Source organism: Leopardus geoffroyi, chromosome A1 (genome assembly GCF_018350155.1).
Source record: "Leopardus geoffroyi isolate Oge1 chromosome A1, O.geoffroyi_Oge1_pat1.0, whole genome shotgun sequence".
NCBI classification, from domain to species: Eukaryota; Metazoa; Chordata; class Mammalia; order Carnivora; family Felidae; genus Leopardus; species Leopardus geoffroyi.
This window is the reverse complement of record NC_059326.1, coordinates 94,917,845-94,944,206: the sequence shown is the minus strand read 5'-3', so window position 1 is coordinate 94,944,206 and position 26,362 is coordinate 94,917,845. Positions and strand designations below refer to the sequence as shown.

At 45.3% G+C, this 26,362-nt stretch overlaps 1 protein-coding gene and 1 long non-coding RNA gene across 6 annotated transcripts in view; one reads left to right on the top strand and one right to left on the bottom strand.

Moving 5' to 3' along the window:
* The window catches only part of SEMA6A (semaphorin 6A), a 136,068-nt gene that overhangs the window by 73,215 nt on the left and 36,491 nt on the right, over window positions 1-26,362 (top strand). For 3 of the 4 annotated variants that reach the window (XM_045486403.1, XM_045486413.1, XM_045486421.1), the window contains exons 3-12: window positions 1,115-1,232; window positions 6,083-6,143; window positions 7,111-7,173; window positions 7,904-8,005; window positions 13,801-13,891; window positions 17,348-17,467; window positions 18,145-18,233; window positions 19,108-19,325; window positions 23,626-23,757; window positions 25,975-26,130. In XM_045486403.1, coding sequence (XP_045342359.1) covers window positions 1,115-1,232; window positions 6,083-6,143; window positions 7,111-7,173; window positions 7,904-8,005; window positions 13,801-13,891; window positions 17,348-17,467; window positions 18,145-18,233; window positions 19,108-19,325; window positions 23,626-23,757; window positions 25,975-26,130 — 1,150 coding nt within the window. Of the gene's footprint in view, window positions 1-1,114; window positions 1,233-6,082; window positions 6,148-7,110; window positions 7,174-7,903; window positions 8,006-13,800; window positions 13,892-17,347; window positions 17,468-18,144; window positions 18,234-19,107; window positions 19,326-23,625; window positions 23,758-25,974; window positions 26,131-26,362 lie in introns of those variants that run through there. The other variant, XM_045486431.1, reaches the window with a different exon arrangement.
* Window positions 15,890-26,362, bottom strand: part of LOC123602136 — a 42,746-nt gene continuing 32,273 nt past the window's right edge. The window contains exons 1-2 of one of the 2 annotated variants that reach the window (XR_006714382.1): window positions 16,886-16,978; window positions 15,890-16,083 (exon numbers count right to left, since the gene is read on the bottom strand). This is a non-coding gene — a long non-coding RNA (uncharacterized LOC123602136). Of the gene's footprint in view, window positions 16,084-16,885; window positions 16,979-26,362 lie in introns of those variants that run through there. The other variant, XR_006714381.1, reaches the window with a different exon arrangement.

Below are 26,362 nucleotides of genomic sequence, written 5' to 3'. Positions count from 1 at the left end.
TGCTTGGGATTCTGTCTCTCTCTCTCTCTCTCTCTCTCTCTCTCTCTCTCTCTCTCCCTCCCCCCTCTCCCTCTCTCCCTCTCTCTCCCTCCCACTCTCTCTGCCTCTCCCCTTCTCGCACACATGTGCACACACTCTCTCTCTCTCAAAACATGTTTTTTACAGTGTAGGGATCTGAGCATAAATCTGAATGGTTTTCAAATTATTATTTACACCCCACCCACCCACCCCCCAAAAAACATTTCTAAACGTGACTCATCTTTCTTTCCTCCTGAGTTTCTTTGGAGGACTGCCAGTGCTCTGGAGATTATAGGTTTAAAGGTAGAGAGATTTTTTGAGATGTAGGTATTTCTAAAGGTCAGATATTATTGCAAATTGCCCACTCTCAGCTAAAGAGAACTGTAGGAAAGCAGAAATATATTCATTGACTCTCCAAGTCAGGGAAAATTCCAGATCACCCGACTGGCTACACTCCGTTTGACCCTGTCCTGTCGAAGCCCCCCACTTCTGTGAGATTAAGCCAATTGCTTAACTCAAGAGTGAACTTCCCACAGTTCCTAGAATGCCAACCAACCTAGCAGGGCTGCCTTCAATAGTAGATTATTCCAACTGGACGCCTGTGGAGACTGTATTTTTCTTCTGGCTCCTGGATGAGGGCTCTCGCCTCCAGACCACATTGCCTTTGTGGTGATTGATGGGAAAGCTGCTTTGAAATAGTTTTGTCCGGAGACAAGATCTTTGGCAGGCTGCCCCTCGGGCTTAGCACTCTAAAGAAGATGAAAAGAAAACGGGAAGAAAAGAGCACCTTCATGTAAAGGGTTCACTTGCAAGTTTAACCCCCAGAAAGAGGGACAAGTCAGAAATTGTGACACTCAGAAACAGAAGTCCAGGCTTATTATCATCTGGAAATGAAACTGTAACTTGATCGTCCCTTACAGAGCACCGTCTATCACAGGCTTTCCTAAAATAACAGACTCATTGGAAATGGAAAGTGGTGGCATGGACTGACTCAAATATGGTTTTGTTTTGTGGCCGGGCCCCCCTCCTCTCCCTGCCCTGTCAATTCTTGGCTTGATTTCCTTTCCCTCTCTTGCCCCATCTCTTCTTTTCACAGATACAAAACAGTATCCGGTGTTTGTGGGCCACAAGCCAGGACGGAACACCACACAGAGGCACAGGCTGGACATCCAGATGATTATGATCATGAATAGAACCCTCTACATTGCTGCTAGGTGAGTTGCCTTTTCCTCATGTCTGTCCTCAGCATCCGACGAAGGTCCTAAGATCGAATGTGCCTGCGATGCCTCGTCTTAAAAGATCATGACATTCCCAAATAATGTGTTACTTAATTTGAAGGCTACTTTACTTTGTCAAGCCATCATCCTTGCAAGATTTTCTGTGTCTGTTTGACTGTAGGTGGATTTAGAGCGAAATAATTGCATATTTTGGAGCTTAGACTCAAAGAATCCACTCTCTTGAACATATACACAAATATCTACTCCAGCGACCAGTATGATACTTGTTAAATTAACTTGAATTTGTAAACATTTATTATAAAGATATGGGTGTGGATGTGTATTAAGCCTGTTAGTATTTTTGTAGTGAATATATGGTGTATCTCATTAGTGCCATAGAATGGCAGTAGAAAGTTTTTGATTTGGATCTAGTAAGAAAATACTCATCCATTGGGTATTGTCATCTAAATAGACCATGTCTTAAGGCTGAATGGCAGGGTAAGAATACAGCCTCAACAGTGCTCACGTGGATTTAGGCTTTTTTCCTCATTCTGTTCTTAACTTACCTGGACCACAACTGTTCTGGCCATAAGTGTCCTCTGTCAAATGAGACGCTGGATTAGATTATCCTAAGAAATCACTTGGGATTGGGGCACCTGGGTGGCGCAGGTTAAGCCCTGTCGGTTAAGCGTCTGACTTCAGCTCAGGTCACGATCTCAAGGTTCGTGGGTTCAAGCCCTGCATCGGGCTCTGTGCTAACAGCTCAGAGCCTACAGCCTGCTTTGGAGTCTGTGTGTCCCTCTCTCTCTGCCCCTTTCCCACTTGCGCTCTGTATCTCTCTCTCTTTCTCTCAAAAATAAACAAACATTAAGAAAAAAATTAAAAAAAAAAAAGAGAAGTTCCTTTGGATTCTAACAATGTATGATCCTCAGTTTTGGAGGTATGTAGCTCATTCAAAATAATTCTAAATGAAGAGCAACAAAGAATGCTATCTTGTGGGGTTCCACTGTGATCTTAACTTGGGTCTAGACTGATTAATCACTTCACAGTGGGAAGAAAACATAGACAGTGTGTTTGTGATACTTGTGAACATAGATAAGGAACAGGTAAATAACAACAGTGCTTGATTCTTCCAAAGCACTTAGGTGTTCTAAAATGACAAGCTAGGCAACATAAACCAAAAACCACTGGCCACATTAAAATATCCTTCGAGTATCCCACAAAACATCCCAGGGAGCAATGCCAAAACACTTTTTAACAATTTTACTTCACAAATACTTATATGGTATATACTACTTGTACGTTCTATATAAATCAAGCTATGTAAATTCTTTATAAATGTTAATTCATTCAATCCTGGAGGGAAAAAAAAACACCTTAGGTGAAGGAGCTATTATTATCCTCATGTCTTACAGGAAGAAAGCAAGGTACGGAAAGGTGAAATGCCTGGGCCACGATGGCAAAGGCAGGATTTGAAATGGGGTGGCCTTGCTCTACACTCTAGGGATTTACTTCCTGTACTAGGCACCTACTGAGTAGGAAAGTTGATCCTATTTATCTGGCAGTAACCTTCTAACCGCTGTTGCCCAAGAACACAGCCAGCATGGGTATTCACTGGAAAGCATTCTCATAAGGGCCTCAGCAGGTGCCTCTCTGGTAGAATATCAGGTCCTTCTGGGGCACCTGGGTGGCTCAGACTGTTGAGCATCCGACTCCTGATTTTGGCCCAGGTCATGATATAATCCCAGGGTTATGGGATCGAGCCCCATGTTGGATGGGGGGCACTTTAGATTCTTTCTGTCTCTCCCTCTGCCCCTCTCCCCCAATCATGCTCTTTCTCCCTAAAATAAAAGTAAAATAAACATTTTAAATGTTTTAAAAAAAAAGAATATCAGGTCCTTCCTAAATACCATTTTTAGTTTCCTAAATGTAGCAGGACTGGAAGATTACATTTGTACCCAATTATCTATGGGCAGGTCAAAACAAATGATTATGCTTTGGATCTGTGAGATTCTTGAGTCAAGAATCTTCTGTGAATGACTCACTTTGTAACTGAGTCTCTAGTGGACTGTCCCTACACCTGATGATTTAATGTGGGTGTAGACTGCAGGTCCGGGGTGGCCCCTGAGTTATGAGCCAAGGGCTACGCAAACTTAAAAAGTGACCGTTATTCCAAACAGTGTTATCCTAACCCCCACCCCACAGAAAGGAGAGACCAGAAACGTAAGGGAAAAAAGGAGAGAAACACATTCATGCTTTTCTAAGACTATAAACCAGACCTGGGACACCTGGGTGGCTCAGTCAGTTAAATGTCTGACTTCGGCTTAGGTCACGATCTCAGGGTGTGTGGGTTTGAGCCCCACCTCGGGCTCACTGACAGTGTGGAGTCTGCTTGGGATTCTCTCTCTCCCTCCCGGCCCCTCTCCCACTCGGCGTTCCCTCTCAAAATAAATAAATAAACTTTAAAATAAATTAAATTTAAAAAAAAGACTATGAAACAGACTTGCCTTTTGTGAAAGGTCAAATTTGTAAAACGCCCTCACACTGACATTTTGATTTCCACTCTACACACACAGCCCCTTCCCTTCGATCCACACCCTTAGGAAAACTCCTCAAGGAGCTCCCTGGCCACCATGTTTAAGGTCTCTCCTCGCCCTTCAACTTCCCAGCACTGCCCAGAGGGATCCAGGTTCCTAGGCAGCAAGGGACCCGACTTAAAGTCATATCCTTCCCCCAGGCTCAAACCAGGGCAACTTTCAGTTCAGTTTTGCTCACTGTGGGGGAGGAAGAGGGAAGTCCTTGGATTAAGTCAGTTTGTGTTCAAATAACTTAATTCAGTCAGAGTGGCTTGTGAACCCTGAGATGAACACACGGATAGCTGGGAATAGCCCTCCATTCTGGTCTTAGATTTAGCATAAAAGCGCTGTTTCTGTTCGCTGGGCAGTGGGATCTCTTGGATATTGAAAAAGATTGCCACTGTCCAAAAGGTTTCATTCAGGGAATTCTATTTCTAAAAGGCTTCCCTGCTCTTCCAGACAATCTGAGTCAGCAATCAGAAGCCAAGGCCTATCCAGAACCCAGAGATTGAGTGAGCCTTGATGGCAGGAACCCCTTTCAATTCGGCTTTATTACTATCCATTTTGAAGATCCTTTTTTTGTTTGTTTGTTTAATCTCTGAAACTGCTAATTAACATAAACAGGCCATGCCAGAAGGGGGCAATCCGAGAGCTTTCTGAGGAATTGCCAATGCATATTAATCAGTTGTTAATTTACAATTCATATATTCAGCTCCTACTTAAAAGTTTTGAGGGGAGGCAGGGTAAGGAAAAAACTAGAGCCACTGCAAACCTGATACTGAAGTAATAAGCAATTCCATCCCAATAATGAGCCTGACCCACAGCACCACCAATAAAGTCAAACAAGTAATAAAAGAATGCAATAAAACTGCCTTGAAATTAAAGGGCAGGGTGATTCTGGCACCCTACTGAGGTTCCAAGAACTTCCCAATTCAGCAATTTACAAAAAAAAAAAAAAAAAAAAAAAAAACAGGCTCACCATTCTTCCCGACCACACACGCGCGCACACGCGCGCGCGTGCACACACACACACAGAGGCTCACACGCTCACAGTTGCAAGGAAATTTTATAAGCCAACAGCCTTGCCCCCAACTTTTATTTTCACATGAGAGAGCCAGTTTTGATTTCTATTTCTCTCTGTTGTACTTTTCCTAAAAGCAGTAGCAGACAGATTTCCAAGGAACCGTGGGGGAAAAAAATTAAAGTGAATCCTGACAGCAGATCGTTCCTTTCTTTTTTTCTTTCCTTTTTTCTTCCCCCCTCCCTCCACTTTCTCTTAAGTAATGAGGGGGCTTGAAAGTCTCCATGTGGGAGCCTTGAGGTCCTGGCTTAAAGCTGTGGGTAATTTTCCAGCCCCAGGACTTCCTGCATTTTAGAAAAAGTCAATGTTATTTCAAGGGAAAACGAGCTGTTTTGCTTTCCCTCACAAGCCCCCCATCTTTCCAGTTGAGCATAGTTCTTTTCTTTTCTTTCTTCTGAATTCCAGACAAAAACGCCCTTGTACTCCGCTCACACAGAAGGGGATGTTTAAATATAGCCCCACACCTGAGCTGCTGATTCTGTTTCTTCCCTTCCGGGGGGGAGATGGGCAGCAAATCGTAAAGACAACCAAATTCTCAGCAAAACAGGAAGGTGAACAGAAGCAAGAAATGTAAACTTTAGCTCAAGTACATTTTAGACCTTAATTGACCATCGTTGTGTGAAGAAAATAGTGCTTTCTGGAAATAATTTCACCTTTACCATCTCCCAACTTGTCAATCAAATTGTCAAAGCTAAGGCTGAAAACACGTTTTGTAAAGGGGGAAACAGCCAGAGATTTGCTTTTTGTTAGTCTCCTCGCCCCCCCGCCCCTCCCCACCAGTGATGAACCAGTGTGGTATGCAAGTGATCGGTTTGTGGATTTGAAGACGCTGTAAAGGCACATGAACCCATCTGTGTTCTGGCTTCGGGGTCAATTTAACTTTCAGAGTCCTCTCTCCTGAACTACACACACACAGATATTGTAGTTCTGGCATGAGGGACACTACGGCAAGGTTTTTTTAAAAGGTGCCCCCTCCAGAAAGATCCCATGATTTGTCAGAAATAGCAGAGTGGGTCCATCAGCACCTCTCAGAGGCTGAGCGGTTCCCTTTTTCTTGCATGTGAATGTCTCGTTTTTTAATAACAGGGATATGGATTTATCTGCCCTTGAATGAGATATATATTCATTCAGGAGAACATTAACTATCTCGACTCTTGTGTTTGACACTATTAATTTTTCATTGTTTACAGGGACCATATTTATACTGTTGATATGGACACCTCACACACAGAAGAAATTTATTGTAGCAAAGTAAGTAGTTTTAAAACCATCTTTCTAGCATGAAGGGCTTTAGGATAGTTCTTGAAGGGAATACGTATTTTAACTGCATTGATTGAGATGACATGGCCAATAATTTGGAACGTTTTGTGGAATCCTAATTTGAGGCTAACACATGTTCAGAAACAGTTACATACTTCACAGTTTATTCATTAAATATGTGTGCATATATAACTTGGGAATTTTAGGTCATTTCTAAATTCCTTTACTGCCATGTTTGTCCAGGAAAATATCAGTTTTCCTATGTAAAATTTTTGCCCCACAAATGTTTCCATGTTACATTTCCATGTCTTACAGTATTAGGATTTGACTGTTGTGGCTCAGGAATTTGATCATTATCCATTTCAGACAGACATAAAATACAACCTAAGCTTCCCCTATATAACTCCACATGGAGGTATTTTAGTTATTAAAATCTGCCATAGAAGTAGACGATTCCTTCGGTCCATGAATTTACGTGGAGTGTAACCTGAATTCAATCTTTGTCCACCTAAAGTGAATGTCCCCTTTATGTGTAAGTAAATGACTTCCATATTTTAAGGAAAAAGCGTGCTTTATGAAAACTGATTTGTCAACTGAAAGAAAAGGGCCAGGACATGTATTTTATCAAAACAAGCGTAATTTAGCGAGTTGATTGGGATATTCTACGTGAAATTTCCACACTGCTGTTTGTTCCTCTTTCCTTTCTCCTTCATCTTTATCTCAAAAGAGAAGAAGATCATTCCGTAGCTTAATGAATAGATAGGAGTTCAAAATTAAATGAACAGTTCTCATCTCTGATCTTTTGTTGTTATGGTGAATTAATCATGGAGAAAGGGTGCAGAAAGCTTTCAATAAATATATGTTCAGCCTCCGTCTCCCCAAGGGAACGCTTACTTCTGAAATCAAATGCAACCAACCACCCCTGGACTCTAATTGATTTCTTTCTTGGTCCCTGCAGAAACTGACATGGAAATCTAGACAGGCTGATGTAGACACATGCAGAATGAAGGGGAAACATAAGGTAGGCAATTTTCATTTCTCCTGCAGCTGCCACTTTGGGTTAAGTTTCTGACGGTTATCTCCAGCCGTAGACCGTGATGCGGAATGGATCGTGAGAGTCCCTTTTCCCTCGGTAATTGCTTTTTCCATCAACTTATTGAAGGCTTTAATTTGCAGAAATAGTTTGCTTTTAACGTGATGAAATATTACGACAGCTGCTAGGGCTGCATCATGTACTACGTCGGGGCGCCAGGGATTACGGCCACAAAGCTGGCTGCCCCCACTCTTCTGAGTGCACTCTCCACTAGCCCACCACGCACACCCAGAGCCCCCAGGGAGGCTGGAGAAGTGTGCAGAAAAAAGCTGCCGCAGACACGCGGGGGGCTGTGTCTTAGTCCTAGACCAACATAAAAACACACTGCAGCCGGGAGCCCTGCAACATCAAGGGACCCCGGGACATCTGGTGTTAAAATTAATATAATGGAAGGCTGGCACTTCCAGGCTTGTCGTCCTTTTGTGGCGTAAACACACGCTGGCTCCTCTCTACGCCTGCCACGTTTTCACTGTTAAAAAAGCAACTGCGGTCAGCATCACCTTTTGGTAGACAATCAGGAGGAGCTCGGGTGTGTAACAGAGGAGCCCCACGGCCACCTTTGCTCTAACCTTACGGTCGGCAGATCACGGTACACAGGAAAGAACAGGTTTTCTGTACTGAACTAACTGGACACAAACGAGTCTGAATTATTTTTCAGGACGAGTGTCACAACTTCATTAAAGTTCTTCTAAAGAAAAGCGATGATACTCTGTTTGTCTGTGGAACTAATGCCTTCAACCCTTCCTGCAGAAACTATAAGGTAACTGCGGTTCTGTCTGTTGGAACCACACGGGGCCGGAGGTATTTCATAATTTACTGTGATTGTACCTGCAGCGACCTAAGACGGGTAATTCAACACCGTCGGGTGCCTCTCGCTCGTTGGGACTTCGTGTGTCCCTCCCCGTGAGTGATCCTGAGCAGGCTTCTAAGCTTCCTGTTTATGCAGGATTCAGCGACACACCTTGCAGGGGCCTGCCCAGCAAAGTTCGTTTCTGTAAGATCCTACTCCCCATTGTTCAGAACACCAGCAGACTTTCCCATAGGCACCGTGTGGGCTTCCCCACTCTCCCCTTCCCTGCCTCCCTCCCGCCCCACCATCTCCTCTCTGAGCACAAAAACACACTTCTGTTGGGAATGATTCCTACTTTCAAAGGCATCTCAAAAGCGCGCCATGGAAACTGTAGACTTTCTTTTAGATAAGATTTCGAAGAACGTGGAAATTTAGTTCCACTAAGCACTCCACTTACTTGACTGTGGCCTTACCTACTCTGGCCTTTATGCAAGGGGAAAAAAATGAACTCTTGAAGCATTCATACATCTAGTGGGTTCTGAGCAGCCGACAGGGGCAGTGCTGAAGAAGCAGGAGCCGCCAGCTGAAGACGTGCCAGTGATCCGAGGTCCTGGCTCGGCATCTGTTAGCTCTCCTTGCCCCTTCTTTCTGCCACAGTCTTCCTTTCAGCAAACATGTACGGAGTTGCTCACATGGCCAGGCACTGACTGGGGTTATAAGGACAAACAGGAGGCCTCCGTCCTTGAGGAAGCCAGACGGGGAGATGAGAATTCCCAATTCCATGGGCTTGTTGCTGTGACATAACACAGGGCACTATGGAGGCACAAGAGAAAGGTACTAACCTTAGCCTAAGGTGAGGAATCAGACAAAGCTTCTAGAAGGAGGTAGATGACCCTTCTCTTCAAATGCTCCCCCTGCTGTTCTCACATGTGGAACATGAGCACCTCCAGCCCAGAAGACAGCCTAGAGTTCTGTGAGGGCAGGGATCACGTCTGTGACAGTCTGGAATCTGACCAATACCTCCAAACAGGTGCTCTGTTAATTCTGGTGGGGTAAAGAGTGAATGGAATGCCTAATTTTTGTTTTAAAGAGGAAGTAGAAGTTAGCCAAATGAAGGGAGGAGGGCATTCTGGGTAGAGGGAACAGCATGAACAAAGGCACTGAGTGAGAAACAGTGTGTTGAGCTTGAGAAACTTCATTGATTTTGAAGTGCCGGGCTGTGAGGTGACAATAACAAACAAGAGGCTGGAGAGGGAGGTGGCCCCAGGGATGAAGGGAAGAGAAGAGATTCAGGAAATACTTAAGTGACCAAAGCCAGGAGGATGTAAGAACTGATGAGAAGCACAGGACAAGGAGAGAGAGGAGTAAAGGACTGCCAGGCTGTCTCTTGGGTGAGCGAATGGATGGAGCTGCCACGGGTTCAGACAGGGAACAGAAGCAGAGAAGCGGTGGGCTGGCAGAGGCAGGTAGCGAGAAGGCGCCCGAGGCTTCAGTTTGGAGCATCAGGAGGGCCCCTGGCTCTGCGGTTGGCAATGCCTGCCGATGGGATGTGAACAGAGCTAATAAGAAAATGCATGGGTGAGCCTTGATTTAGGGAGAGACATGGGGAGAAATACACATTGGGTTTCACCAGGCATAAAGTGAACCCTGAGGGGCATAAAGAATGAGAAATGATAGGGGTGCCTGGGTGGCTCAGTCGGTTGGGCATCCCGCTTTGGCTCAGTTCGGGGGTTTGAGCCCTGTGTTGGGCTCTTGCCCTGGCAGTGTGGACCCTGCTTGGGACTCTCTCCCTCTCCCTCTCTCTCTACCCCTCCCCTGCTTTCATTTCTCTCTCTCAAAAGAGAAACAGGAGGATATCAAAACCAGAGGGCCCACCACCCTTTGTCTCGACAGTTTTAAAACACCCTCAGTCTCAGCACGGACATCAGAGGGAGGGTCTGTGTGACCCTCAGGCTCATCGTCCATCTTACATTTGGAAGGGGCACCAGCAAGGCCAGGATTAGGGTGAGGCAGGGGAGGCATGCGCCTCAGGCACAGAAAGTAAAAGAATTCCGTATCAAGGTGGGTGATCGCTTAATGCAGTATTTTATAAAATCTAAATTGATGTAAAACACACTCCCCTAAAATAGCAAACTTTTTAATAAGGAGCTGGATCCATTCGGTCTGTAACAAAGGCAGTCCGTCCAAACTCTAGCTCAGGCCGGTGACAGCGTGCAGCTGACGTTGTGACTTTAATTCTCCCACTTAATATTCTGTCCCCGTATGTCATTGTTTAGGACTCATTAAGATTAATGCTTTTCACAATTCCCAACCAATTCCCTAGCTGGAAAGCTATCTTTTATGACAAATTACAGGTTTTCTCGGCACTGTGATACACAGACCAGGAGTGGTCTAGCTCATTCTTCCCACACATGTTCCATTCCCCGGGATGCCTCACCTGTGGTGATACGTCCACCTCTCGCTTGTTCCAGTCACCCCTGCTGAGGCATGTTCTGGAGCCTGGGCCTCCCAAGAAAGCACACACGGATGTTCTTCCCGCACAGTCCCATCTGTCTCCCTGCCTAGCACTGTGAATGGTAGCGAGCACCCCTGACATCAGTCAGAGCAGGGTTTTTTTCAGACCCAGGGCACAGTGGATGATATGAGACATGATGTGTTTGGCTGCAGGGAGAACAGACATTCTTTCCCTTAAGCGCTGTTTATGAACAGATCAACACTAAAGGTTCAAAGCAAAACCTATGACCAATCTTCCCCCACCCCCAAAAAGCCCCAAGTCTCAGCACAGAAGCATCAACTTGAAGCAGGAGGGGGACAAATTTTTGGTCTCCACCTCTTTTGGTCTCCACCATGCCCTAATTCATACAGTTTTTTCAACAGAAGTAAGCTGGATGTTTCAGAGAGATTACAGCCCCCAAACAAGATTACTTGGGAAAGAATTCTGAAGGCCACCCACCACAAATCTAAAAGTTCACTCCATACCTTTTGCCCTCCTGTTCTCCAAACCTCTTGAACTTCTGCAGAAGTAATTATCTGTACCCTATGGTGATTTAATTTCCCAGGGGCTGCTGTTAAGTCTGAGATTTGGAGACTACCACAAGGATTAGTTCTAACTTCATGGAAAGAGGATTTCACCGTGGCATTGTTTTGTCTCTGGACCCTTCCAGACTCACAAACCGAAACATTAATACTTCCCTGCTCCTTGCCTTTGGCTATAGCTAAGGCTACTTTTTTTTTTCTTTTTTTTCGGAAGTAGGTTCATTTAAAAACCTAAATCCTCCCTTGTATATTGTCTCCCCATTGCCAGGATTACAGCGTGCACTGCCTGGGATAAAGGCATTTCCGCTGCATCACTGTGTACTAAGCATTACCTTTGAGTACTTGCCAGACCCACAGACCACAAAGTCTGTCACAGTTCAGCAGGATGCTCTTCTTGGGATAAAATATATTAAAAAAAAAAAAAAAAGACTTTCAGGGGTGCCTGGGTGGCTCAGTTGGTTGAGTGTCCGACTTCAGCTTAGGTCATGATCTCATGGTCTGTGAGTTCGAGCCTCACGTCGGGCTCTGTGCTGGCAGCTCGGAGCCTGGAGCCTGCTTCAAATTCTTTGTCTTCTCTCTCTATCCCTCCCCTGCTCGTGCTCTCTTTCTCTCTCTCTCAAAAATAATAAATATAAAAAATTAAAAAAAAAAAGACTTTCATAAAAATGTACTAAAGGGAGAGGAGTACAGTTACAGATGTCTCAGCTAAACAAATAGGGTGCAGGAGATATACAGAGAGAAGAGACAGGTGCTATCTCAAAGTGGTTACAGGAGACAAGGCCTGACATATCTCTGAAACAGTTTCTGGGGGGTTCAGGGCAAAAAGCATAAACGACGGGACAACACTAACAGCTGTTCAGGAAGCACCTCCCTGCCCACCTGGGCAACACCTCCAAACACCGCGATTTAAGTTACTCTGATTTAGTGCTAACGGCCTTTCAGTGGATCCCCCCTCGGCATGACTGCCGTCTTAGATTCTCCCAGTTTCGTATCTGTTGTCAAACACTGCAAACCGCCAGATGTAAACAAGATCCCCTCAAACTATAAAGAGAAGATAGAACCACGGAAGGTTATAAAAATATCAACGAGGTGGGGGAGATCACTTCACGGACCCTGTGGCATGGAGATTTAAATGCCATGAGAGCCTGCGATGTGAGGGAAAAAACTCAAGGCAGAAGGCGGGAACCACCCAAGTACTGGTCAGGGTGGAGCCGCCGCCCTCTGACGAGTGTCAGTGGCCAGGCAAGAGAAGCGAATTTCCTGCTCGCATCACAGCTGAGTGCAGGTCAGTGACAGAGGGTCTGTTCCACTAGGCTATTCAGAAGGCTAAGCTTCCTCCTGCCCCTACCTTTGTCAGCTGCTAGGATCCTGGAAGGCTGTACCAGATCCTCTGTATCTAGTGGGGCGGAATGCGGAAAGCAGGCAAGAGTGGAGGACCCCAGAAGGTTTTGAGAGGCAAGACCCAGAGGTGGCACACAGCCTTCCACTCACGTCCTGTCGGCCAGAGCTCATCCCGTGATCACACCTGACTGCAAGGGTGGGGGGCAATGTAGTTCAGTGCGATGTGGGGGAAAGGGAAGTAGAAATTGATGAGTAATTGAACCACCAGCAAGGCTTTACCACACTCACAAATGCCTATGAAGCTACACAGGTAACTTGCAGGAGTAAGACAAGCAGGGTGTACGTGTATTTTATGGGTAAAGAGGCCTTGATGCTGGAGACCATATGCTTGTTTGGGGAAAATGGCAGAGTGGCAGTTACTTAGCTTGTAGCTGGTTGCCGCCACTTGCATAAAAAGGTCTTGAATTGACTTTTCCACTTGGTCAAAAAAAAAAAAAAAAAAAAAGAAGTCAGGTTTCATCTGCAGTCTCATTTTAAAATAGAGCTCTTGCCTGCTTATCTTTCTTCTTCCCTTTGATTTCCTTTCCTTCCGTCCTTTCTTTCCCCCCTCCATCCCTTCCCTCCTTCCTTCCTAACATAATAAGATGGCCAAACAAACCTCACTGACAGACCAGTTACAACAACCCCTAGCAAGCAGGAACAAGGCCGAGGGTGGGCACACGGATGCATGTCAAGTGGCCGCCCCACTCCTCACTGCGCTTCACTTGTGCGACCCCCGCACCTTCTAGGCCTCTCCTTCTGATCTACGTGATTGGAGGCTGGGACATGTTTCTGAAGTTGGTGCAAAAGGCCACCTGAGCTCTGTTTGCGTTGGTGTTTTTGCTCCTTTGCTGATGCCACACTGTCCTGCAAGCTAACCAGAGGGGGATTCCAGCGTCTTCTGCTGGGATTTAACCAAAGGGGCAGGACTCCTCAGGCAAAACAAAACCAAAAACAGATTCTCTATAGAGTTCATGACTCAACAGATCATTCAGACGCAGTGAGGGAGGAAGGGAGGAAGTTTTCCCAGTGACTGCCTTAAACATTCCTTTTCCAAGGAAAAGACACTTGTTTCTAGGCCATTCCAAAAGGACACAGAAATCTATTTACTACAATGGTTAAGAGTCAAGCAAACATGACTCTCAGACTCTCCAAGCTACAGAACCTTGGTCAAGTGAGGTAATCTCTCAAACCTCAGTTTCCTCATCTGAAACCAACAGACTTATCTCAGAAGGCATTTCAGGATTATCTGCACTTAGGCATATGAATTAAAGCACACATAATGTGCTTTATGCCATGACTACTATTGGTTGTTGTTGTTCCTAATTAAGTCCTATTATTTCATTTAGATGGATACTCTGGAACCTTTCGGGGATGAATTCAGTGGAATGGCCAGATGCCCTTACGATGCCAAACATGCCAACGTTGCCCTGTTTGCAGGTAAACCACCTGGTTCCTTCTCATTGCATTTGCTCTCACGGGCCTGTCACCGCGAATCTGCTCTGGAGGATTCGCAGAGTCACAGTTGTGTTTCGATTCTCTGGTGAATACTGTAATTAAGAACGCCTTCTTCCATTTGAAATTCATGTGGAAATTATACTTTTGCTTCATGAAAGGAGTGTCTGCCACTCTTACCCGTGCTTTTGTGCCTTCAGAGAAGGATAACTTTGCTTCAGCTTTGCACAGAGTGTGCAACATTGGCCGCTAGGGCATGTTCGGGTTCAAATAATAAAAGATCCCACCTGACCAGCAGTGTGGATTGATCTTTCAAGGTAGGATTGACTTGGGGGTGGGATGATTCAACAGCCTGGTGACATCATCCAGGACACAGGGCCTTTTCACTTCTGTGCTCTCGAAATCTCAATTCTTTCTCTGAGAGAGACCAGCCGCCCTCACAGTCGGGGGCTGCCGTCCCCAGTTATGGCTACAACACATATGGCTATGTGTTCCTGTCCACATACAGAAAGGGAAAGGAAGGAGACAAGGTAGGGCCTCAGGAAGATCTCCAAGCAGTGAGGCTACATGCCCACAAGTTTCCAGCAAACATCGCAAATGTCATTGACCGGATTAGGGTACGTGCTCATCGGTGATGGAAAGATAATAGGGCAGCGGAAGATGCTGATTAGCTTAGGGTGATACACACTCCTCGTCCTCTCCCCTTCCTTCCCCTGCAGAGGATCTAAAGCAGCAGCAAATAAGCCATCATCTCCAGATTGGGATTCTCGTGTATGAGTGTGTGTGTGTGTGTGTGTGTATGTGTGTGTGTGTGTGTGTTTTAATTAGGAATTTATTTAGGAATTCATTGCCAGCTGTGTGGAGGTGGGTGTAGCTCCGAGAGGTGTTGGTATAATAGTGATTGTTATAGCACATAATAAAGCGGTTAGCTATAATTTCCATCACCACAGCTAAAAACTGGCACATCCGTGCCCTGAGGAACTTCAGGGCTCTGATGATGAAACAAGATTAGCTCTTCAAACCTCTTCCTCAGTGTCCTGCATTTGGGGGCCTGAATCTACAGTCATGGACTGGAGAAACAGCCTGTGTCAGGAAGGAAGGGTTCCTCGGGTTCGCCTCCCAAAGTTCGGGCACAGTGTTAGCAGGAGGGGGCGCAGTACAAAACACAAAGCCTTGTTAACCTGTCAGTCGACAGGCCAGGAGCAAGACCCGTGCGCAGAGTGCTTCAGTGGATTCTCAAGTAACTTCAGCTGCAGCACCTTTCTGACCCTTGAGCCTGCCGGCACCATGAAGGATGTGGGCTACAGTGGGAAATTTAACTGTCACCGAAGAGAGGACTTGTGGCCTGAGGTAGAAAGGAGACGGGGTCAGAGTATCGGCTAAGGCCACCAACCTTCCAGCAGTTACGCAGAGTGTGCCCCAGGAGATGACACTGTGAGAGCCCCTCTTCCTCCCCCTATAGGTACACTTGGACAGGTTTTCAATGGACTGTTTGAAATCCCATAAAAGCTCAGCCCTTATTAATAGAAGATCCTTGTTGGCAGCTGAATGATTGTCATGTTAACACGAGGGGCAGAACACTGCTCTGTTTTAGAAATAAAAGTCCTGGTGAGATACCCAGTGATGAATGTAGAACAAAACGTGTAACCAAAGAGGCACATGGGTGGCTCAGTGGGGTGAGTGTCCGACTCTTGATTTCAGCTCATCATGATCGGGGTCATGGGATCGAGCCCCCACTGGAACCCACACTGAGCGTGGAGCCTGCTTAAGATTCATTCTCTGTCTCCCCCCTCTCCCTCTGCCCCTCTCCCCCCACTCACACATGCTCTAAAATAAAAAAAAAAAAAAAAAGAGAGAGAGAGAGAGAGAAAAGGTGTAATGGAAAGTGGATGGGAGGAAAATCCACACACACTGCCCTCCCACTGCCCACCAGCACCCAGCATATGTGCATGACCCGGAGCCATGATTGTTTAAGACAAGCTGTGATTTTTGTAGATCTGTTTATCAACAGAGAGGTTTGCCATCTGTGGTTCAAATCTAACCAGTCAATCTTCACTGATAAATGGTTGTCAATAATGAAGATGTCACGACAGCTCCAAGTTGAACCTGAGCAAATTTCAGTTTAGATCAAAAGCAGACATCAAGACCTCTGCTTAGATATGTCCGGATAAACTTTTCTAAAAAAAAAGAAAAATTACACTTAATGGAACTACAGTGTATATAAGCCACTCTGACATACAACTCAACATAGGTAACCACTAAAAGCGAACCAAGGAAATGGGGTGCCTGGGTGGCTCAGTCAGTTAAGTATCTGACTTGGGCTCAGGTCATGCTCTCGCAGTTCGTGGGTTCGAGCCCCGTGCAGGGCTCTGTGCTGACAGTGCAAAGCCTGGAGCCTGCTTCAGATTCGGTGTCTCCCTCTCTCTCTGACCCTCCCCCACTCACAGTCTCTCTCTCTCTCTCTCTCTCTCTCTCTCTCTCCCTCTCAAAAATAAATATATGTTTAAAAATTTTCAAAAAATGAACCAAGGAACTAACTTCTATTTTTGAACATAATTACTGTTTGTTTCACATACTGCATAGATTTTACTATTCTAGAAGGACCCATTTGATTACTTGTGTGCAGGATGTTTACTAATCCAGGAAAAGAGCCCAAAGTGGTAAGGATTAATCTTCAACTTTCTTCATCCTCTTTCGCCTTAGATATACCCTAAAGCACATACCCCAAAAAAGCACGAATTCTCAAAGGCCAGATTCAACTTGGTATCAGGACCCTTCCCCTTTTCTCCTTGCTTTGGTCTCTTGAGTGTGAGAACATTTTCAGTTCATGACTCTGAAATACTGAAGCAAATATCTCTTATTTCAGCTAGACTGGCAGGGCTCAGTGGCTCTCATGAATGAAGTGACTCTCATGATCTAAGGAGCCATTCAGTCAGCATTTTTTTTTTTTTTGCTTATGAACCCCCTGACTCCCCTCACCTGCCCAGGCGAAGGACTCTATCACTTCTGCACAAACTTAAAATTTCTGATGATACCATCAGCTTCTGTCTTTCCCTGGGCTCCCACCTAATCCAGTTTGCCATGGTGTGGTGGCAGTAGCAGTGTCCAGGGGGCCTTGGCCTTGAGATTTCGGTCAAGGTCCATCTAATCAGGTGAAGCAAACAACATTTTTCATTTACCCTGTTCCCTGAGCTGCTGCTGCTGCTGCTGCTTAGAAATTGCCATGCAATTTAAAAATGAAAAATGTTTCATCTCTCAAGATCCTAATTTACAATGGTTAGGAATGTGGGCCAAGTATTTTCCCAGAGACTCTTGGATGTTCCCCAGTTGTCCTATCTCATTTGCCTGATGTAGGAAAGCAATCTGGGGGATGTCTCTATTATTCCCCCACGCCCAGTGTAGTGCCCCAACCCCGTTCACCTCTTTTCTTTCTCTCCTAAGATGGAAAACTATACTCAGCCACAGTGACTGACTTCCTTGCCATTGATGCGGTCATTTACCGGAGTCTGGGAGACAGCCCAACCCTACGGACCGTCAAGCATGATTCCAAATGGCTGAAAGGTGAACCAACAATTAAGAGAGGGGTGGGGGCTCATATCTTGAGGGAGATTTAGAGTCTGGACAGACCAGACTGGAGTTTCATTTTGGTAATAGCTTCTGACAGACAGGAAGGTGGAAATGGCATCTTTTGCCCCAAATGATTTATTTACTTCCCCCTTCTCATTTCCCATGAGTTTCTGGAGTATTAACACAAAGACCAATGCCACTACAATAGAACACACCACATTCATCTTTCCTGCCTCAAGCGCTCGTTTCAGAGTCTAACATGAAAAGAACTGAACATTCCATTCATGGAAGGGAACAGGGATCGGAGGTGGTGGGGAGCAGGGAAAATGCTATTCCCAACCCGGCATGAGTCAGGATTCACGAGGAGATGCGTACAAAAAACCCTTTCTGTAATAGGAGCATTCGTTGTGGAAAATAAAATTACAGACATATGAAAATTCATTTATTCTTCATTGTTAATTGCAAGCACTTCTGAAAGATAGAATTTTGTAGGCTCGAATGACTTCTGAAATCACCAGCACTTGCTGGTGTGGTCATGAGAAATGGTTCGTGTTAACCCAATGTCTAATGGCCCTACACTTTTAATTAATATCATGTCTTGGGTCGCAGCTGATTGAAGTTCTTTTAACTCTGTGTGACATGTCCCCAATTAAAGTGCCATGTGTCCACAGAACCGTACTTTGTCCAAGCAGTGGATTATGGAGACTACATCTACTTCTTCTTCAGGGAAATAGCAGTGGAGTACAACACCATGGGAAAGGTAAGAGGCGTGGATGACTCCCCTGGCCCCGTGTTGTTCTGGATGACCTTGATATAAGAGCCATAAATCTAATCGCAAGGCCATCGCTTTGAGAAGACTTGGCCAAAGTTTGGTGGACGTGAAACGCTGTTCTGCCTCAGAGCCCTGTAAGCTTTTCCAGACCAGTCCCAGATTGCAGGGAACCTCTTAAATATTTCTACTGAAAATGTAATCCACAGATGTCTATCTGGGTGATTTCACACTGAGTTTCAAGTATCTTGAGATGTGGTTTCCTTCCAGGTATACTCATTGTTGTTTTTGTTTTTGTTTTCTTTTTAACTCAGTTGTTCCACAGACAGAGAGTAGATATCCAGTATCTTTAAGCAAAATGAGAGCCCTGATCGTCTTTTACTGCAAAAAGCAACAGAACACTTACGGGATGTCCACTTCAGTTATTTTTACCAGAGAGTAGGTCAAGGTCACTAAGTTGGAGGGCACAGACTCAGTGCCAGGGTGGCCTGCAGGGTTACAGGAATTCAGAGTATGAGATTCAGGGCCCAGAGACAGCCAGTGAGGATGGCAGAGATGGTGCATACAAAGTGTGCTTTTGTTTGAGGAAATAAAAAGCTAAGCAGTCTGTATGGAAATGAGTTTATCTGGCTGGGAGCTGATCCCCTGAAGGATTTATGGTTCTGTATTAAATGCCACAGCCTTATCTTTCAAAACATGCTGTTCCAATGAGTCCCCCCCCCCTTTTTTTGCTGCTAATTTTAGAAACATGGGATTAAATTAAGCACCGTGTTGTTGTTGCTTCTGTTTTCTAAGAAAGGCAAATTCTACTAACGTCTTGAGAAGTGAGTGCATTTCATCTTTCCTGTGTGTTTTTCCTCTGCAGGTAGTTTTTCCAAGAGTGGCTCAGGTTTGTAAGAACGACATGGGAGGGTCCCAAAGAGTCCTGGAAAAACAGTGGACGTCTTTCCTCAAGGCTCGCCTGAACTGCTCAGTTCCCGGAGACTCTCATTTTTATTTTAACATACTCCAGGCAGTCACAGATGTGATTCGTATTAATGGCCGTGATGTTGTCCTGGCAACCTTTTCCACACCTTACAACAGGTAACCATGCCCTCGCTCTGCTGACCTAATCCTTCCTTCCCAGCTTCCCTTCCCCCTAGGGGTTCTCTCCTAATGCACAAGATTCACAACTGATGCAAAAATTGATGCTTAAGTGCTCCGTTTTCATCAAATTAATAGTCAGAAGCAATATTAGCTTAGGATTTTAGGGGAAGTAATTAAATAAATTATAACAATATCTTCTATTTATACGCCTGGTGTACAAACACTTCTTATGTGTTATTTCAAAATCTCTCCAGTAATCATGCAAACTGAATACTGCTGCCCTCTTTTTACACTTGAAGAAACTAAACTCAATTATTACCTGGTCCAAGTCAGGAGTCGAAAGAGGCAGTTTTAGAACTCAAGAATGTTTCTCCTCCCGCTTCCCTCTTCGAGGTCATCTAACGTTCTGTTTGACTTTTACTATTTCTATGACTGGATCGGTAACTTTTAAAGTCAAAACACTGAAAATTTACTTAAATGCTACAGAGTGAAATTTAGGGTTCAGACAAGTCCATCTCTCATCCCCCACAAGGGACCCTGGTTATTATCCTGTCGGAGGAACCTGGACCCCAACCACCAGGGACTCCGGGGGGCTTGAGTGAGGACTTGGAAGTCATCAAACACGGTGCCTAGAAATACTGAACATCAGCTTATTCATTCCTATATTTGTGTTTATTGAAGCTGAGACTTTGAGTAATCAAATGACGCACTAAAAAGTGTTCCTGGGGCAGCAGAAATGTGTGGAGATTAAAAAACAGGAGGAAGAAAGGCATGAGATTCTCTGGTACTGAGCTCTCCTGAACTTTAGAGTCCTGGCACTACTGCGTAAAAATGATTGTGACTGGTGGGCATGGACATAAAATCTGAGAATACATGGTTTCATTCTGGATTATACTTTTTGTTACACTTGTTATTCTGGATGAGACTTTTAAGAACCTGATACGAGTCTAGATGACAGATAAGTGCATGATGAGACTGGAGGGTGGCATACAGGAAGAAATGTATAAGAACTAGGGAGAGTCGAGGCGCCTGGGTGGCACAGTCGGTTAAGCATCCGACTTCAGCCAGGTCACGATCTCGCGGTCCGTGAGTTCGAGCCCCGCGTCGGGCTCTGGGCTGATGGCTCAGAGCCTGGAGCCTGTTTCCGATTCTGTGTCTCCCTCTCTCTCTGCCCCTCCCCGTTCATGCTCTGTCTCTCTCTGTCCCAAAAATAAATAAACGTTGAAAAAAAAAAAATTAAAAAAAAAAAAAAAAAAAAGAACTAGGGAGAGTCCGAAACAGAGCATGCCGGAAGATGCTCTGATGTTCCTCAGTTAAACAGAGGGCAAGAGTCAAGAACTCTCCACTGAATACGTGCAAATATGAATCCATGCTGCAAAAAAAGTATTCAGTTCGATTTAAGTAAGTCTTAACCATCCACGACGATTTTAGACTTGAGAAACAGAAAAGATACAAAAATTTAGGCTGTAACTATTCATACTTCGGAATCCCCGTAACTAGGATTGTTTAAAAAGAATACTGTCTTGGTACTCAGGAATACAGGGGCTGGCAGAATTTGAGCATGTTTCTAGTTTGTTTGGCCAGGGGGCCGAAGTGGGTGTCAAGGGTGCACTGGGTAATTACAATACAGTAGTAGATTCTCATGTATTAGAGAGACTCCATGTAAAGGATTTTCTTAAAAGGCCCCTAGGAGGGGCGCCTGGGTGGCTCAGTAGGTTGAGCAACGAACTTCAGCTCAGGTCATGGTCTCACGGTTCAGGGGTTCAAGCCCCACATTGGGCTCTGTGCTGACAGCTCGGAGCCTGGAGCCTGCTTTGGATTCTGGGTCTCCCTCTCTCTCTGCCCCTCCCTGTCATGTGCTCTGTATCTCTCTGCCTCTCAAAAATAAAGAAAACTAATAAAAAAAAATTTTTTTAAAAAGGCCCCTAGGAAACACCCAATTAATACATGCCTATGCAGCCTCAGAAACAGTATTTGTTCAGAAAAATCAGAAACTGACAAAAATACACATACCCGTTTTCATCTGCAAATCAGAGTTGTAGTGGTTCTGGTTTTAGTGGTTCTGGTTTCATCCATTTCCACCCCATCTTCCATACATGCAAACTTGGTCATGAAGGCCTCTTCTAAATCTTTGAGGTGCTCCTCCTTACCAATGGGAAAAAGCCCACGTTCCCCAGCAGAGCACACAGGTCCCCCCCGCCCCCAGGCCCCCAGTGGTCAAGCCCGTCTTCTCCTCCAGCTCCACGGCCTCACGGGCTGAAGCTAAGAGGTAGTTCCTGGATGTGCCAAGCCTATACCTGCCCTGCTCCCAGCCAGGTCTGCCAGTCCATCCAATGTATATCAGCTGAGAGCCTATGTTATTTATTGGGCATTTACTGTTGGAGATTAGGGATTCTGTCAATATATATGCTGAAGGAACAGAAGGTAGGAAGAAAGGAATGAAGGAAAGATGAACAGAAGGAGGGAGGGAGAAAAGGCAGGAACGGAAAAGAAAGGATTTCACAAGCAATTCTAACCATGGGCAGATTATCAAACCCTAGGGTATCTTTAGTTATTATGAGGTGCCTCATAAAATACTTCAATATTTATCCTGTTTGTCATAATATTTTATTTATTTATTTATTTATTTATTTATTTATTTATTTATTTAGAGAGTGACAGAGTGCGTGGGGGAGGGCCAGAGAGAGAGGGAAAGAGAGAATCCCAACCAGGCTCCACAATGTCAGTGCAGAGCCCCATCCCATGCGGGGCTTGATATCACAAAACGCGAGATCATGACCTGAGCCGAAACCATGAGTCAGACGCTTAACCGAGTGAGCCACCCGGGCACCCCTATATGTCATAATATTTAAAGTAAATATGTGAACTTTTTAGGAAAGGGAGATGTGAAGAGAGTCTTACCAAATTAAATACATAAGGCTAGGGCTGTGACATCAAAAACAATGGGGATCACGGTCTTATCTATTCAATTCTGTGCACGATGTATACATATTCCACATACTTTAAAATCCATCCTGCTACTTTGTCTTACATAAGCTTTCTAATCCTCTCCCTAATTCTTGCTTTATTAGTAATACTTCAGTAATTGTGTTATGAAATTAAAGATGGCATAAAATTCTCCTAATCGTGTAAGAAGTGATTTCCAAAACCTTCAACATTTGCAAAATCAAGACTAAATCGTTCTCTCTGCCCTGGATGATGTTCCCACACTACAAAGCACCCGTGTCTTGCCCAGGATGTTCCTGCCTATGCAGTGCCCCACTACCTCAAGCCCTGACTAAAACTCTTGGCCAGCTGGTGGCTGAAATTTATTTGATCAAAATCAAGGAACGGCCATACTTCAAAACAAACATGGGTTCAGGGCGCCTGGATGGCTGAGTCTGTCAAGCACCCAACTCTTGTTTTCAGCTCAGGTCACGATCTCGTGGTTCATGGGATGGAGCCCCACATTGGGCTCTGTGCTGAGAGTGCGGAGCCTGCTTGGGATTCTCTCTCTCCCTCCCTCTCTCTCTCTCTCTCTCTCTCTCTCTGCCCATGCCCTACTTATGCGTTCATGCTCTCCCTCTCGCTCTCTCTCGCAATACGTAGGCTTTAAAAAAAAGGGGGTGGGGGTTCAAAGAGTTTTACCCAGATGAATGAATAATTCATGCCTTCTCTCCATTGATTAAAAAAAAAAATCCCAATTCTTTTCAGGAGTAGCAAGGAAGGAGGCAATTATAGGTAGAGATTACCGCCATTATTATTTAGCACTTAATAGAGCACTTTATTTGCAAAATGTTCATGCTTTAGAGACTTAAATTGCTTACTCTCATGCAAATAAATAGGAAGTAAAAATTGAAACCAACAGTGACTAACATAAAATAAGCATGTTTTCCCCACACAAAACGTTCTCACTGTCCTTGGCTGGAGAAACCAAATTCAGAGAAGCAATATGTGGACAATGCACCAATATTAGAGATGAAGAATGTTTTCCAAAGATTTTCTCTTTGGGTTAGTGACTTGAAAATTCCGGGAATTCATGAACCTTCTAAACTACCAGTTTAGAAGGCCATACAAACATGTAGGGGTCTTTTTTCTCTCTGAGTTTGCTGCAACCAGTCCTTTCTTTAAGGCCACGGATGCAAATGTGATTCAGAGAAACATTCGTTTTATATACTGGGATCCTTTACATTCACAGTGATCAGGGCGAGAACTTTAAATTCCAACCGCCAACAGGGAAGTTGCTCTGTAGTATGTTTTCCAAGCTGCACGCATTAACTGTTGTGAGAGGAACACTGTATGAAATGTTCTGTTACAGCATCCCTGGGTCTGCAGTTTGTGCCTATGACATGCTTGACATCGCCAATGTGTTCACTGGGAGGTTCAAAGAACAGAAGTCTCCAGATTCCACTTGGACACCAGTTCCTGATGAAAGAGTGCCCAAACCCAGGTACGTGTAAATATTTATACGACTGTTTTGAACTGCAAGAAATGGGCAGCTTGGTCCCAGACAATGAACATCTTAAGAACTGCCCACCAGCGCCTTCCATGCTGGCCACGGCGATACAACTACCAGAGCAACAGAAAGATCTATCAGGCCATTTGCCTTCATCCCCTTAACCCATTCAATGACACTCTAGTCTTTTGCTTAACCTCTACCTCTGTGGCTTATCCAAGGTCATCCTAGGCTGATGGGAAGCATCTGGCCCAGCCAGCCCCACTGGCATGTGGCTGAGGAAACTGAGGCTCAGAGAGTTAGAGAGTGTACTGTGCAAGTTCACAGACCTGCGTGGATCATTTGCACTACTCCACCCTTCTTCCCTTCCCTTCCACACAGACCCATGTCTCTGCACTCTAATAAAATGCAGACTATAAATGGTGATCCCTGGAGTTTGTGACCAGGCTGGATGGGAGCTGAGTCCAGGACTCCAGGGCAACAGCAGGTAGAGACCAGTGAGTGCCTTGTGTTATCAGGTTTTCCCTGGTCTAACAGGTTCTAATCTGTTTTGGATCCAGACACAGTGCATATCCCTCCACCGAAACATGCCCCCAAATCGCTTTTGTGGGGAACGTGTTGTCCCGAGACCACACGGAGACCTCCTGGTCCTATGTAACCTCCATCAAATCTTCACACTAAATCAGCTAATTCATTCTCTCCCACCCAGACAGGATGAAACTCCACCCCACCCCCCAACCCCGTGCCTGCCCTCATCATGTGGCACATGCTTCAAAATTTCATTACAACATTTGGCATCTAAGTTCCATAGAAACATTCTGTGCATCTGGCTTCCTCCATGGAATTGGTGTGCCTCTGCAAAGAAGCCCAAAATCTAAACCTTTTGGTTTCCAACTCTCTCCTCCAACCTCCAATCACCACCCCCACCACACACACACACACACACACACACACACACACACACACACAAGTAGCCCACTTCATCCAATCGAGCGGACTCAGATAACATGAACCACTAAACCCAGGGGAGAAACCTCTGAGGTTCATGCATCTTCATCACCTGAATTATCCGGGGTGTGTACATGCTCTGTTACCCACGGAGAGCAGACTAGGTGCAGAAAGCACACTCTGGCAACCTCAGAAAGATTCGCTAAGTCCCTGCCTGGCATTGTGTAGCTACTTTCTAGATAAGCAGGAAGGGGAGCTAAGTTTGAGGAATGACAGTTCAGGGAGTCCTTAAATAACAGGGTCTCCTCGGTGCATAGAGATGGCGACAGCCAGCCATCACCAGGATACATAAACTTTGATTTTCTACCGGCGGCAATGTGTTTCTCCCCGTCCTTCCACGTGCTTTCTCCCTCCTCTTGCCGACATCAGGATGGTCTCGTGGAGCTGGCTTGGTCGGTGCCACAAAAGAGCGTGCACGTGAGGCCAGATCACGCCAGTGTTGTCAGGGTCTAGTTTTACTCTCCGGAACCCACAGGCAGAGCAGGGCTGTGGACAAGGGCTGTGGTCAGTGTTTCCCTGACCTGACTTTACTAAGTTGTCCCCTGACTCCCGAGACCACAGAGTTTCTTGTAGCACTGAATTTCCACTGTCATTGCTCAAAAATAAAGAAATGACCTTTCAGGAGACAATCTTCAGTGTAACTGGCTTTTCATATACCTGCCCAACTCAAACAAAAAATGGAAACAGTAAAAACAAAACCCACCCGTTCTCTGACCCCCAGGTAATGAGAGAGGGTGAGGTGGAGCCCTGCTGGTATATACTGCTGCCTGGCGGCTTTATGAATGCCTTCGTTTTTGACATTTGTGGAAGCGTCAGCTAATTCTTTGTGTGGAACAAATGCCTCAAGAACTTCCAGCAGGGCTTTAGGACAGGTAGAGCAGTCTCTGGCACAGGTACAAAGCACATACTTCCTCACTTGTTTTAAGCTCCCATCACTGTTTATGAGGTTTGTTTGTGCTTCTGGGGGGAAGCCAAGCTGCCCCCAGCTGATGCTGAACTGCCCTGGCTGGAGCTTCTCTATGGAATGAGGAGGCGGCAGGGAGAAAATCCAAGCATATTTTTTTGGTGGCATTCTGCATTGTTCAACTTCCTCTTCTCAGCCTATGGTACATTCTCCTGCGTGCCAGATGCTTAGGGAAGCAGTTCGTTCAAAGAATTTGCCATAAGGCACGAAATAAGCTCTCTCCCTTTGTCTCTTTTTAGGCCAGGTTGCTGCGCTGGCTCATCGTCCTTAGAAAAATATGCAACCTCCAATGAGTTTCCTGATGATACCCTGAACTTCATCAAAACGCACCCACTCATGGATGAGGCTGTGCCTTCCGTCATCAACAGGCCATGGTTCCTGAGGACGATGGTCAGGTGGGTGTCAAGCAAATCATGTCCTAAGTGGATCTTTCCCTACTCTGTCCCATGCTCATAAAACCTATCAGTGGATCATGATTTGAAATGCCACAAACATCTTCTGTTATCCTGGGCATTGATTCAGCTGTGAAAGGCTGGCCAGTTGGGTGCCTGCCACAAAACCCCCATAACCACATTCCCGGTGGGTAGAGTTTTGATATTTTCAGGCTAACTGGACACATGCCAGCGA